We start from the raw sequence: 13,552 nt of genomic DNA on the forward strand, positions 1-13,552 counted from the left end.
GGCAGGTGTCACCGAGACAGGACACATAGGGCAGCTCCTCTCGGAGGCAGCCAGTCCTCGGCTCAACTTGCTTAGGTTTCCATCCAGAGCCAGTCTGCACTATCGATTTGGGGCTGCAGAGAGGCAGATGTGGCAGGGAGTATCTGGGACTGGGAGACTGTCGCCTTGTGGCAACTTGAGCAGGTTGCCTGGTCAGCATCCTCTCTCAAGGGTAGCCCAGGGGCCTTGCATCCCCTGCACTTTCCAGTGGTGCTGCAGGGCTACGCGGCTGGGACCAGGCCTCAAGCTCGGGGTCCTTGGGGTGCCAAGATCCCAAGTGCACCCATCTGAACTGCAGCCCAGCGTGCAGGGCTGCAACGAGTGTGCCTGGGAGATGGCTTTTGCAAGGCAGTGACAGCACAGCTGGAGGAAGCCTGTGGGAGAATGGCCTGCAGGAGCTCGGGGGCAGACCCTCCAGTCAGGTGCTGTTCCCATGGCCTCATCACTGTGGACCCCACAGCAGCCATGGAGACAAGCCCGGGGTTTCAGGTGGGGCAGAGCTGCCTCCCTCAATCTTTTCCAAGTGACTTAATTGAAGGAAACCAGGTACCGTCTGGACACCAGCTTGAAGCCGGGCACAGCTCGGGCCATGTGCTTGTCCAGCATGCATGAGGCCCTGGGTGCAACCCCTGGCACCAAGATGAAAGTCACCCACTTAGAAAGCAAGGCGGCTTCCCGCCTTCACTTGCAGCATCACTCTGATACTAGCAGCTGGCTTCGGACTGGCCTGTTTGGTCAGGAAGGCTCCCAGTGGCACATCAACTCCCGGGAGCTGTTCTCCCCGGGGGCAGGCTGGCCACACCTCTGTCCCATGACAGCAACACACCCCCCTCTGCAGCCCCACAACATCCCAACATCAGACACGTGTGTAAGGACGCCAGCTCCTGGCCACCAGGCAGTGACCACGCCATTCCCCATGGTGCTCGTGGATCACAGCAGCTACGCTGCCACGCGCTTTCCAGTTCACTTTTCTAAGAACAACAGACATACTGGATCATTTTACTCAGCTTTATTTAAATAAGGATGAACCTACTTAAAAGACTTTTTACATACAAAAATGTACAAGGTCAAGCTTTTCTGGACTGAATACAAAACTTGCACAAGCATTTAATAAAAGAGCACACTTAGAAACATTGGACCATCTGGTGGCCTCTGAAAGCACTGAAGCCCCACCGTGGTAAAGCAAGGATGCTCATCCGCACGTATGTGACTTGATCTACTGGCAGTTACTTAATGTAAGTTTTAAAAGTCATTGCTATTGAATGAGTCTCTAGATCAGTTTTAGAATCATCTCTTGAAACAAGTCAACCAAAATATAATTTCAAATGAAAACTCCGATTCTGAAGATTTCTAACACTTGCAAATGTACTACAGCCTCACAGTTGTAGTGAGCCGAGTTCCCCAAGTGCCCGGTGGCTGTCCATTCCGGACACCATGCAGCTGCGACAGCCACAGGCAGGGTCTCGAGATCTGGGGGTTGTGACAGCCCTGGATGCCCATGGACACGGCCTGGGCCAGCACGGCTCAGCCCCTGTCGAATGCACAGGCCTATGCCTTGCAAACCGCAGCCTCAGCTCGAACTCTGCAAGGGAGGAGGGGAGAAGGAACAGGAAGCTCACAGGTAGGGGGCTCGAACAGTGGAAGGCAGAAGAAGGGAAAGCAGGCTCACTGCACCTCATGGCCACCTCTGGACCCAAACGCCAGCCGCCTGCTGACCCAGGGAGTAGAGCAGAGCTAGGAGAGGCAGTCCGGAGGGACAGCAGTCACCGCAGGGAGAAAGTCACCTCAGCTGTCGCTCCAGGCACATCCTCCTACAGTTCGAAGCAAAGCAAACAGCACTGCCACACCTTGGACCCAGAAGTCCCCTGCCAGGTCCCCTACAGGGGCATCTCGAGGCCTGGGAGCTCGCGTGGTGATAGCTCAGCGCTTTGCCTGCCCACATCTCGGACCCAGAAGCTCCCTGCCAGGTCCCCCACAGGGGCATCTCAAGGTCTGGGAGCTCACATGGTGGCAGCTTGGCGCTCTGCCTGTCCAGCTCCAGACTGCAGGAAGATGCTGCGCTCCAAGCACTATTTGTAATATAAACTTCAATTTGAAGCAACAGTGTTACACAGTTCAGCTGTTATTACCAACCTACTCTGTAAGTTAAATATACAAATTAAAAATTAATTTCATTGAGTAACTAAAGATAAGTTCCCACTGACTTAAAATCGTCAAATGGTTAACTCTCTCTTAACTAAGAGAGAAATACAGGTGGGAGCAGAGGGGCCCACTGAACAGGAAACAGAACATGTCATTGTACTCTAAAATCTGGACTTTCCAAGTTTCCCGTCACATACACCCTAAGGTCAGAATGCCATCAACAACGAAACACGGATCAGCCCTGCAGGGAATCATGTGTTCAAAATTTACCATAAAATCAAAATGCACACGATCCTTAGTCCTGTCAGTTCTGCCTTCTGCACACATAAAGGCAGAATGATGGAAACTATGGTCAGTCTTAGTGGAGTACTTCCTGCAAGGCTGAGTAACTTTATGTAAGGCTATTAAACAGCTGAACAAAAGTGTTATTGTAACAAATCAAGAGGGTAACAGTCCTCTAACATACTGTAAAAGGCAAACCCCAGCTCAAGATCACTTGTACATGGAAAGAAGTGTAAAGCAGTGGCGGCCAGTCTGGGGCATGTGCTTGGCAGGGGGCTGTCTGTTCTCACTGCTATAAAGTACCCTCTGTTCTTGGCTAGAAATCTGCAGCAGGAAAGCAGTCACCAGGACCCAGGATCATGACGGAAACACCACCTTGTCACCAACTTCCATGATGGAGAGTGATAACACCACTCACACAAAACTAAATCCTCTGCAGACGGTCCTGGGGGTGACCTGTGCCACCAAGCGCCCCTTGCCACCATCCCCCGGGCTCCCCTACTTTCTCAGGTCCTGCTCGTTCCCTTCCTCTCAACTGAGACTGTGGGAGCCTGACCGTTTTCCAACAACTTCGTTTTTAAAGCTCAAGCTCCTAGCAGGGAGTCACGGCCAAACTAAACATAGCCCAGACTGCTGATGGAGAGCGAGCGGGGTGACATGGAGACCAGTGCACCCAGGGCCCATCCTACAGGGGTCAGGGAAGGAGCAGCAGCATCTTGGGCCTCCTCTGCTCCCCACGGGGCGTGCAGAGCTGGAGGCACGGGCAGTGCTGTCCTCCGGGTACTGCGGAGCCCCAGCAGGGCAAGCAACTCTCTCCTAGTGTGGGAGAAGCACTAAAGGCCCGACACGGGCCGCTGCGCGGTTCTGTGTGAAAGAAGCAATCAGCAAAAACGGTGACCCGGAGGTGCTGCAGGTTAAAAAGGAAAACCTTAACTGTCCCCAAGACCGAAAAAGGCCGAGGAAATTTTGTGAGCCATCAGATGCTCTGAGCAGAGCGGCCGCTCATGTTTGGACTGGGATGCTAGAAACGTGCGCGGCACCCTTATTTTAAAAACCAACTCTTTCCAAATCAAGGGAAGAAATTTAAAAAGGAAGGAAGAAGGAATGACACTGTTCTTAACCCATTTTAAACTTCTTAAGAAAATCCACCAACATTCAGTATCCACAAATGCTGTCAGCATACGCAAACTTAGCTGAAACCTACAGGGCAGCTGTATTTACATTTCGGATGCTTCCTTCAGGGCCACGTAACGTGCTGTATCTTCCTCTTCGTTTCTGGGGGCTTCAGGTTATTCTGCAAGACAAGGACAGAAACCAGTTTACACCTGTCGAAGTGCCTTGGCACAGCCAACACCGTCTGCTCCCCCAGTGAGGGACACTGCTGCCACCGGGCAGGAAGGGACTCAACACCGAGGCAGCTAAAAATGTTCTAAGAACTAAGTGCAGGGAAAGGGCCAGTCAGCAGCTTTCGTAGGACCCTGACATAAACTGGAAGGTGGGGGGCTGGGGATTTAGCTCAGCAGGCATAAGCACCTGCTTTGTAAGCGCATGGTTGTGAGTTCGATTCCCAGTACTGATTAAAAAAAAAAAAAAAAAAACCCATAGGTGATGCGATCCAAGTCTGCCACAGCAGTAATGGCTGCAAAGCTGCAGGGGTTGTTAAGGGACATCGAACTTCCTGAGGAGCCTGAGGTCAAAAGGATCTTTTTGTACGTGGAGTGCAGAATCATCTAATTAAATGCCACTTAATCGTGTAACTGAGCTAAGTTGCCAGTGGGTGGAATCCAGGCATCTGGATGCCCCATCACCAGGTCGCTCTTCAGGCAGGTATCCCTGGGGCCAAGAGGCAAGGGATGAACCCTGAGAATCTAGTGTGGCTTTAAGGGAGATGCAGACAGATCTGACGTCAAGGCACAGAGGCTGCTTCATCAATGTACCTGAACTTCACTCAGAAACAGAATTACTCCTTTTCGTTACAACACAGAAGGGACTACAGTGAGAAATCCAGGGAAAGCACCCACCTGAAGCATCTCCAGGCATAATAAATGAGTGGGCTTTAAAAACAATGACCATGGGTTCTACAATTTCAGGGTTCAAACAAGCAATAAACACATAAGCAATAAAATGTAAAAAGGGTCAGACAGAGTGGCAGAGTGGCACATGCCTGTAATTCCAGTACTCTGGGAGGCTGAGGCAGGAGGAGGACAAATTCAAGGCCAGCCTAGGTGACTTACTGAGACCCTGGGTTAAAATTAAAAACAGGGTGCAGCTCAGTGCAGGAGCAGTGGATTCAACCCAGCACCGAGAAAACAAGAACCCTCTCAACTGTGCAAGTGTTCCTGCCGGAAGACCAGGCAGGCGCCAGGCCCCACCGCACCCCTGGGTGCTCACCAGAGCTTCCGTGTCCTCTTTGGGAGCAGCACGCTTCAACTTCACAGGAGTAGTTCCAACAGGGGACAAGGGTGGTGACCGCATGGTGCCCGGAGGACTCTTCCTGTGCCGCATGTCATGGTTCTGTTTAGTGTCACTGTTACTGTGTTCCGTTTTATCATCAGTATGCAAAGTGGAAGACAAACCTAGGGATGGGGAATTTGGTGATTTTCGAAAGACGTTACTGGCAATGCCTGCCCGAGGGGGCGGCCTGAGCCGATCATGGTCTCCGTTCTCCGTCTTCTTCACTTTGATGCTTGTACTGGTGGAGCACCCATCGAATACGATGAGGGGTCTTTTCCTTAATCCATCCACAGTGCCGCCCCTGAAATCAAAGAGATGCGCTCTTAGAAATACCATCCAGGGCGAAAGAATTCAGGTTCACCGGAATCCAGAGTAAGAGTCAACAGCAGCCAACGAAATCTACCAAGAATTCCATTTTCACAAGTTGAGGTTAAAAAAAAAAAAAGAAAGAAATCTACCGAGAAGACTGCTCTAAGTGGGATTCCTAGAAATGAAAATTTCCAAATTTCTAAGCTCACTCTTTTATTTTTGTCTTTTTTTTCTTTGAGAAAGGGTCTTACTAAGCAGTTGAGGCTGGCCTTGAGCTTACTTTATAGCTCAGGCTGGTCTTGAACTCTCAATGATCCTACTGCCTCAGGCTCCCAAGTGCTGGGATGACAGGCGTGTACACCTCGCCTGACTCCAAACTCACTTTTGTAATAGAATTAATCTTCTAATGCTTCTAAACTTGAAGTATAAGGTATTTATAAGAAATCTAGCTACCTGACCCAGTGTCTCCCAAGATCCACGCCATGTTGGAACTTAGGGTGCTGGGAAACCAAGCAACCATCAAGTGTTTTTTAAGAAGCAAACTATAAAACCGTGCCACAAAGCAGTCTGCACAAGGCAGCAACTGTACTCCAGTTACTGAGCGTGTCCAAGGGGAAGGCACTTTCCACACTAACTGGGACCGTAGCAGTTACCCGCTTCTAGTTGGGTAAGACTTCTGAGTCTTCTATGTTTAGCTCCTGAAAATCTAATTTCCATCTTTATCCATCTACTCATCAGCTACCCTGCTATCTCTGCAGCAAGGTGGGCCACGCCCAGGACCTCTGTACTGAGCTACGAGCCTCGCTCTTTTCATTCTGACCCAGGCCAGACTTGAGCTTGTGACCCTCTTGCCCCAGCCTTCACAGCTACAGGGAGGTGACACCTAGCCCCACTGATTTCCACCTTTAACGGTCAAAGCAAACCCTCATTCATTTGTTTATTGCTTGAAGTTCCAGTTATGCAGCAGAAGTGTTTAAGAAAATGCCTTTGCACTGAGCTGCTGGCAGGATGTGAGCAGCCGGCCCTCAGGAGGCACCACACCTCACCGTACCAGCACAGCAAAGACTGGCAGCAGCGGCAGCCAGGGGGCAGGGGGAGAAATGCTGGCTCCTGGTTCCATAGAGCTGCCAGGTCAGAATACAAAAGCCGGCATTCTAGCCAGGTCTCACCGTAGCTGGCCAAACTCACTGACTTTTGGGTGCTGCTGGGTACAACTTGGCACTCAGATGAAAAGCTCACCATGCACCTCAGCAGTCGCAGAGGGACGCTGAGAGACAGACAGGCTCAGTGCCCTGGGGCTGGCCATGTGACCACAGCTGGTCTTGGCACTGCTCTGGGTCCCGGGCTCCTCACACAGACACTCTCAGATCCCCCCAGCTTTAGTGCTGATTCCAGACCCAAACTGCAAAGGCTGAAGACAAACCACAGATCCTTCCCCAAGAGAGACTTAGGGGCTGTTACCAAGTTTGGCTTCAGAGCAAAGTAACCAGGACTCAAATGTTTGCTTACTAGGACAACGTATCTGAGCTGCTGCCAGAGAACACACGGATGCAGTGGGCACCCGGAGCAGGTGGGTTAAAGGCGTGTGCGAGCTGGCACAGTGGCAAAGTCTGTAACCTAGCACAGAGGCTGAGGCAGAGAGTCAGGAACTCATGTTCAGTCCAGGAAACTTAATGAAAGTGTCTCGAAATGTAAGATTTAAAAAAGGCCGGGGCACAGCTCACCAGAAGGCTCTGGGTCCAATCCCCAGTACCAGAAAAGAAGAAAGGCACATGCAACACAACTCTGCGAGAGCCACACAGCCTGGCCCAAGACAGAACCACCACACTGAACCGTTCAATCTGAACCAAAACTTGTTCCTAATCAAAGAGGCTGCGTGTGCACTTCCTTTCCGAAAGGCAAGCAGCAAACACGAGCACTCCACCTTTGCAGGCTCGGGAGATATGCTCAAGCATGAGCTTTTCTTCGAAACCAGAGATTAAAAGCACTCATCAGAGGTAAGCACTCCTCTACCCCAGGCCTCTACCCGGCTCCTCCCACTGCCTGCAATGCACCGCCCAGGACAGTGCCCTCCAGACAGGACAAGGGCTCCCCTACCCAGTGAGCTCCACACACTGTGTCCCCATGAATTAGCCTTACCTGACCAAGCACTCCTGACCTTCTCTCAAAAAGCAAAGACTTGTGGCTTTGCCAACAATTGTCTGAAATTTAAACATCTTCACCAGTGTTCCTGAAACTAGCTGACATACTCTTCACCTCTGCATTATTCCAAGACTTCAGGGTCTCACTTCAGTCCTCCTTTCCCCAAAGTTCAGCAATCCCACTGGTGTGTGTTACCTATCAAATTCACCACCAGGTGAAAGCTGCACCCGCGCTGCAGGGAGGACCACCAGGCCTCCTGCCCAGCTCCTCCGCTCCCACCTCGCAGCACTCCCACCTCAAACCTTCTCGGGGCCACCACGGTGGTCCTGTCAAATGGCATCTGATGGCACCATGCCGGCACTGGCTCAAAACCTTCTAATGGTTTCTCAGAGCAAAGCCAAAGTTCCTGAAGAGCTGTGCACGGCCATCCATACTGCCCCGCATCCCAGGTACACCTCTTACCTCCTACTCCCTCCATCTCTGCCAGATGGCCACTTTGCTACTCCTGGTAGTTGTGTGATCACAAATCACACTAAAAGTTCTAATAAAAATTAAGATTTATTATAGCACAAGATACTGCCATTAACCTCCCTTGAAATACCCACCTTTGCTTTGAACACACTCATCTCACCATTTCTGCCACTTTCGGACACAAAGTCCTTTTTCATGTGTGTTTTTGTGGCTGGCACAAAGTGCTGAATCAACCGAAAAGTCTCAAAGAGTAATTTCTGTCAAAAAATTACAGATATCCTCATCTGTGGAGGACCATGGGGATGGCTCTCCTTGAAGTGCAGTGATCTCCATGATGGCTAAGCCTGGCCAGGGTCTACATACTGCTCTGTGCACAGCTGCTAAGCTCCACTTGCCTACATCTCCCAGACAGCCTGTGTGAGCTAGACCCAGTGCAGCCCCGAGGTCGGCTGGGACTGAGCCTTGAGAGAGAGGCCGTGACATCTCAGGGCAAAAACAACTGAACACTAAAGCTGAGCACTGACCCTGCCTCTCCCTGTGTTTGCAGATCGCCCTTTTCTGCATACCTGTCTCTCAGCACGCAGTGGCAGCAATTCAGGCCTCCTACCTAGCCCAGCGCCAGTGTCACATACTTCCCGCCACAACCACAGTCATTCACCCCTGAGCCTCAGTCCTCTTCATGAATTAGTGAAACCTGCATTTGGCTTGTGTCATGGCCTTTGTTCTGGTCAGCCATCATACTAGCTGGACTTAGGACCCCTCTGGCTCCTCGCAACTACAATTATGCCTTAGTGTCTTTAGATTAGAATTAACTCACTAGAATTCCAGTAACTTTTCCATAGGATCACAAATGTGGATTCCTTTGGACTTCAATGAGGTCTAGAAGGGCTTTCTATACTTTTACCTTATTCACCAGACCTGGCAGCCTGTGACTTCCAGCTCTTCCCCAAAGTCAAAATAAGCATGGCAGGTAAATGCTGTGAGCTGATTCAGGAAATCCAGGGAGCCTAACAGCGCAACTAGAGACACTCAAGAGAAAGGACTCCAGGAGTTACACAAGTGGCAAGAATAAGGTAAGATAAGGTGAGGGGTGGGGGTGGGAGTCTTGAGAGGGATTAATAGCAATGTGTCTCTCACTGCAGTGTAATTTTAAAATGTAGACAGTCACTGTTATCTGTGATCACACCTCCCCTATGACAGGCAGGCACCCTCCTGCTCCGCACCCTTGTACTGTGCTGGGATCTGAGCTTACTGTGTGCTTCCTATAGTCCTCTCCACTGAAATGTCATTACTCAATAAGGTGGTTCCAGGCCACTTTGCCAAAACCTAACGCTTCTTTGTGCTTTGCATTTCTCTTTAGTACCTTTCACTACGTAACACACTACACACTTAACTTTTAAAATGTTCCTCTCAAAGAAAATGTGAGCAGGGAATTTTATGAATTTTATTCACTGCTATAACCACAGTGCCAAGAGGCCTAGGGAGGAAGACTGCATAAGTTCAAGGCCAGCCTGAACTACACAACAAAACTCTGTCTCAAAAAAAAAGAAAAAAAAATTTAAACAAAACAAAACAAACCAGCACATGTCTCAATGCCTCATGTCAATAAATAGCTGGATAATTTTTTAACTTAAGTTTAGCTGGAAAAAAGCGGAACTGTTTAGTCATGTAAGATAGAACAAAAACTAGAACCATCATAACACACCTTTTAGGCTCATTTTTTATCTCCTGTTGTTCTCTTTTCTTTTCCATCATTTTCCCCCATCTATTCTTTGGCAATTCTCTCTGAGGCAATGGTATGGCGTGCTGGACATAAAGATCAGTAAGATTGTCTTTGTTTATTCTTACATCATTTTCAACAGCTATGTTTTTCTGCAGAAAAGGAAACAAATGTTAATTTCCAAACAACATCTTTCATTTTAATAACCACCTACCTAAAATGGTAAAACATTGTTTAAATAATAAATTATAAAACCATTTTCACAATCACACATGCACCTATAGCCCTGCAAGTTATTTCAAATGCAGTATTACAGACAGGTTAAAACCAGCAAATACTGAGTTTGGCCTCCACTGAAAGACAATGTCACATATTGTCACTATCACCAGGACAGCTACAAACAATTGCTGGGGCAATATCCTAGGCATGAAGACCATTTCCAGCAACATTAGCTACAGAGCATTGAAAACGGAAGACTGCTTGGGGAAAACATACAAAACAATGCTAGCAATTACCCCATTCTGCCAATAAGCTTCCTTGCGTGTTATGATGATCAAATTGGTGAGATGGAGACTCAGCCTTCACCCTGCATGCTGTGTCACTTTTACATTACTCTAATACAGGGCCTTTTTGTTTTGCTTTGTTGCCAGGAACTGCACTCAGGGCCTCAGGTGTGCCAATCACATGCTCCTCTACTGAGCCCCACAGAGCTTCTTATGGTTGAAGACCAAGACTTCAAACAGCCCTACAGAAGGTCCCTGCAGCCCCAATGGAGGACAGCAGTGTCACTCGTCACAGCAGCCTGTCCTGTCCCCACTTGGGGTTCTCACTGCTCCTTTCAAGTAGCTTTCAGTGACCAGCCAACCTTCCCCTTGGAACAACCTCATTTGCCCCTCACTTTTTTTTTGGTACCAGGGATTGAACTCATGACTGCACACTTGCAAGGCAGGCACTTAAGCCACTGAGCTAAATCCCCATCCCCTTCCCCCTCACTTTTTAAAATGTACTCTTGACATGATGCAAGATATACAGGATTAAGTGCAGGGACAGTTACAGAGGCAGTCTGGACTCAGTAAAAACGAGTAAAAAAGACAATAAGCTTCTCTCAGAAACTTCAACTCAGAAAGCCTGGAAACAGCTGCCCTCTGACAAAATTAACCTCTTTTAAAAAAATTTAAAAGCACATTTTACTTTATTTACCCTCTAGTATTGTGGACTGCTGTCCAGCGGTTCTAGAAGTGCAGTCCTTGGATAAGAAGCAATAATCAGCTAAAAACGCACTTTCCATTCACATCCCAAGTGTACCAAGAACCTGAGGATGAGCTCCACGATTTCTTTTAACAAGTCCATGGCCAGCTCTGATAGACTAAAAGTTTGAGAGTAACAAATGAAAGATCACTACTAACAGAACGTAGGACAGCTTGAAGAACTTAGAAAAATACAGTACTGAGGGGAAAAAACATAAAAACGCAATAAGCCACATGAAATCCTAAGGAAAAGTTTCAGTAACTGTTTACTTTAAATAGCACTTTTTCCTCACTGCCAACGTATTTTCAGAGGCCACACCAGCTAAGAAAATTCAGCACTCCATGGAGAGATGGGGACCTTGAATTATCCGCTAATGCACGACGCACGGATAGTATGTATGGCTTTAAATGAGTCATTGCATCTTTTGGGGACTCAGTTTCAACATCGGAGGTAGCGGCGAATGTGGAATGCAAGCTTTCGCATACCAGCTCCGACACTCAAGACATCCACCTCCACAACCCCTCGTCCAATCTTGGGTCTGCCCCAGCTCTCGCCTACACGCAGACCGCGAGGGATCAGATGTGACCACTCCCCGGGACACTGAGGGCCCTGATAGCTAAGTGCTACTTCCCAGAGTTCCTAAGACTCTTGGGGAGTCTCCTCTCCAGACTGAGGCCGAAGAAAGGCCGATAGGTCTTGGGACGAGGGAATAAGCCTGGCGGCAGTTGGGACTGCGGCGGGATGCCCGTCGTCGCTGAAGGCCATTCGGGGCGAGCCTCCCAGGACAGGCCGTCCTCCCCGCTCGGTGCCCAACCTGCTCTAGAGTAAGAAGAAGAAACTCCTGGGAAAGCAGCTCCGGGTGCAGCAGCAGCTCCGAGTCTGTACAGCTGCGTCCATCCACGATCCCCGCCATCGTCGCCAGGAGACCCCGGCCGGTTACCCACAAGGCTCCGCGAAGGAAGCGTCCCGGAAGTGACGTAGACGAACGGACGCGAATATGTGTCGTCACTCTGTTGCGCCGTGCGTCCTGCCACGCCTTCCATGAGTGGTGCCCGCTGGCCAATGACAAATCGAAAGAAGGGGAAGTGCAATGGAGAAATAAATGGCCCGTCAAACCTCGCGGGAAGAGGGCAGAGCGAAATTCACGGTGCCGCTAACATTGGGCGCTCCTCCTGTGACGTCTAATGGCAGAGGCCACAGGAATTCTCGGGTCGTCTGCAGGCGGAGAGCGCGCACACACGTGACCCCAGGTGGGGCGCTGGGCACGTTGGGAGTCAGCCTGTTTTTCTCTTTTAGCTTCATCTTTTTATTTTCTGATCGTTTGTAATGGAAGTCCAATAAGATTATAGACGATTTTATTAATTCCCATAATAAGTCAGAGCCTCAAACTTCATAAGCACAAAAAAGTCCAAGTCCCTGACTCTGGACTAATCAGCTCCAGAGCGAAATGATAACAGGCTGAGAAGTGCCGGGAGCGACAGCTGGACGTTTTTAGCCTTTTCTGTTTGACGTGGGTTAGCTTGTGCCTCACCGCCTTCTGAGGCACATATTGCTACAATGTCGCTCAGATGAGGAAACTGAGGTATAGGGAAGATAATTTGCTGAGAATCACAGAATGAGGAAAAGCCAAGATTAACATTCGAGCAAACTTTCTCGACACAATAATTGCAATAACAGGGTTCAAGGAGGGTCCCAAACAGACACAACCCTAACCCACCCCGACTGATGTTTCCAGGTTCGCTGACACATGTCTCGAAAAAAATATTTAAGACTGGTCAGAAAAATCACGGAGATTTATTAGAAGAGGTTAAGTGGTGAACACTCAAACATTGTGCAGGCCTTCGAGGGAGAGTGACCCCTTACTGGAACTGGGAACTTTTACACTTCTGGAGGTGGGAGCTGGGAATAGACCCCACCCCTACCCCCACAAGGTACTGGCCCATATTACAGGTATGAGCCTTTTTTCGTTGTTGTTTTGATTTTTAGATGAATAAGCATTCTTTGAATTGTCTCAATCTGTTCCCATTTTATGATGAGGTTCCGGCTCCTTCCTTTCTCAGTTAAGCCAATTTATGGACTCTCAGTGTTCCTGAGGGATTTTGGGTGTGAAGGAAATAAGCCTAAATTTAGCCAGAGGAATTCGGATAGGGGTCACCTTGGGTGATTTTAGTGGGTTGCAGAAATTGCAGTTTTCTTAAAAGTAGTTTTCCGGTTATGATTTCCTTGTCTCTTTTCTATCTTTTATTTCTTGTATCCGACCTCAGTTATTAGTTTAAACAGGTTGTTGTAGGTGTTAACTATGGTTCACTTTCTAGTAATTAGTAGATTAAACATTTCTCCCACCTGGCTTTGATTTTTCATGGGAGAGCTACATACCCCAAGGCTTTTTGCAGATTTAAAAGATACACTTGTAGGTATGTTTTGAATGTTTACTTTCTGCTTTTTTTTTTTTGAACTGGGGATTGAATCCACAGCCTTATGCTTCCCAGGCAGGCTCTTGTGCTGCTGAGCTAAACCCCTGACCCTACGTTCCACCTCTTGATGTGTGCTATCATGACATATCATGTTGCACTGTCTATGAACATGAACACCCACGCTGACAAAAGAAAAACCTTAATAGAGTAATGGAAAATAAGTGAGATGCTAAATCAAAAAGACAAGGTAAAACTTGATGTGTGGTACTCTGTGTAGAAACTGAATTTCAGCTGGGAGGGAATTTTAAAAGTTACTCAGTCATTAAAAAAA

The 13,552-nt window shown here is 48.7% G+C and overlaps 2 protein-coding genes across 3 annotated transcripts in view; one reads left to right on the forward strand and one right to left on the reverse strand.

Moving 5' to 3' along the window:
* Positions 1-1,033: 1,033 nt before the first annotated feature.
* Positions 1,034-11,788, reverse strand: CUNH2orf49 (chromosome unknown C2orf49 homolog). 2 transcript variants are annotated; one of them, XM_013154485.3, is made up of 5 exons: positions 11,622-11,788; positions 9,545-9,711; positions 4,855-5,218; positions 3,668-3,757; positions 1,034-1,850 (listed from the first exon to the last, which is right to left on the reverse strand). In XM_013154485.3, exons 1-4 carry the CDS (start codon positions 11,718-11,720, stop codon positions 3,701-3,703), a joined length of 687 nt encoding a protein of 228 aa, XP_013009939.1. In that variant the 5' UTR covers positions 11,721-11,788; the 3' UTR covers positions 1,034-1,850; positions 3,668-3,700. The 2 variants fall into 2 exon arrangements, with proteins under 2 accessions (XP_013009939.1, XP_003471652.1); XM_003471604.5 differs by having other exon boundaries at positions 1,034-3,757.
* Positions 11,789-11,794: 6 nt separating this feature from the next.
* Positions 11,795-13,552, forward strand: part of Tgfbrap1 (transforming growth factor beta receptor associated protein 1) — a 45,004-nt gene continuing 43,246 nt past the window's right edge. Inside the window, exon 1 of the mRNA XM_063229738.1 lies at positions 11,795-12,057. Within this exon, the coding sequence (XP_063085808.1) occupies positions 11,910-12,057 (148 nt within the window). The 5' untranslated portion in view covers positions 11,795-11,909. The remainder of the gene's footprint in view (positions 12,058-13,552) is intronic.

The sequence above is a fragment of the Cavia porcellus genome, unplaced genomic scaffold (assembly GCF_034190915.1).
Source record: "Cavia porcellus strain 051 isolate PalLab524CR breed Dunkin Hartley unplaced genomic scaffold, mCavPor4.1 scaffold_18, whole genome shotgun sequence".
Lineage (NCBI taxonomy): Eukaryota > Metazoa > Chordata > Mammalia > Rodentia > Caviidae > Cavia > Cavia porcellus.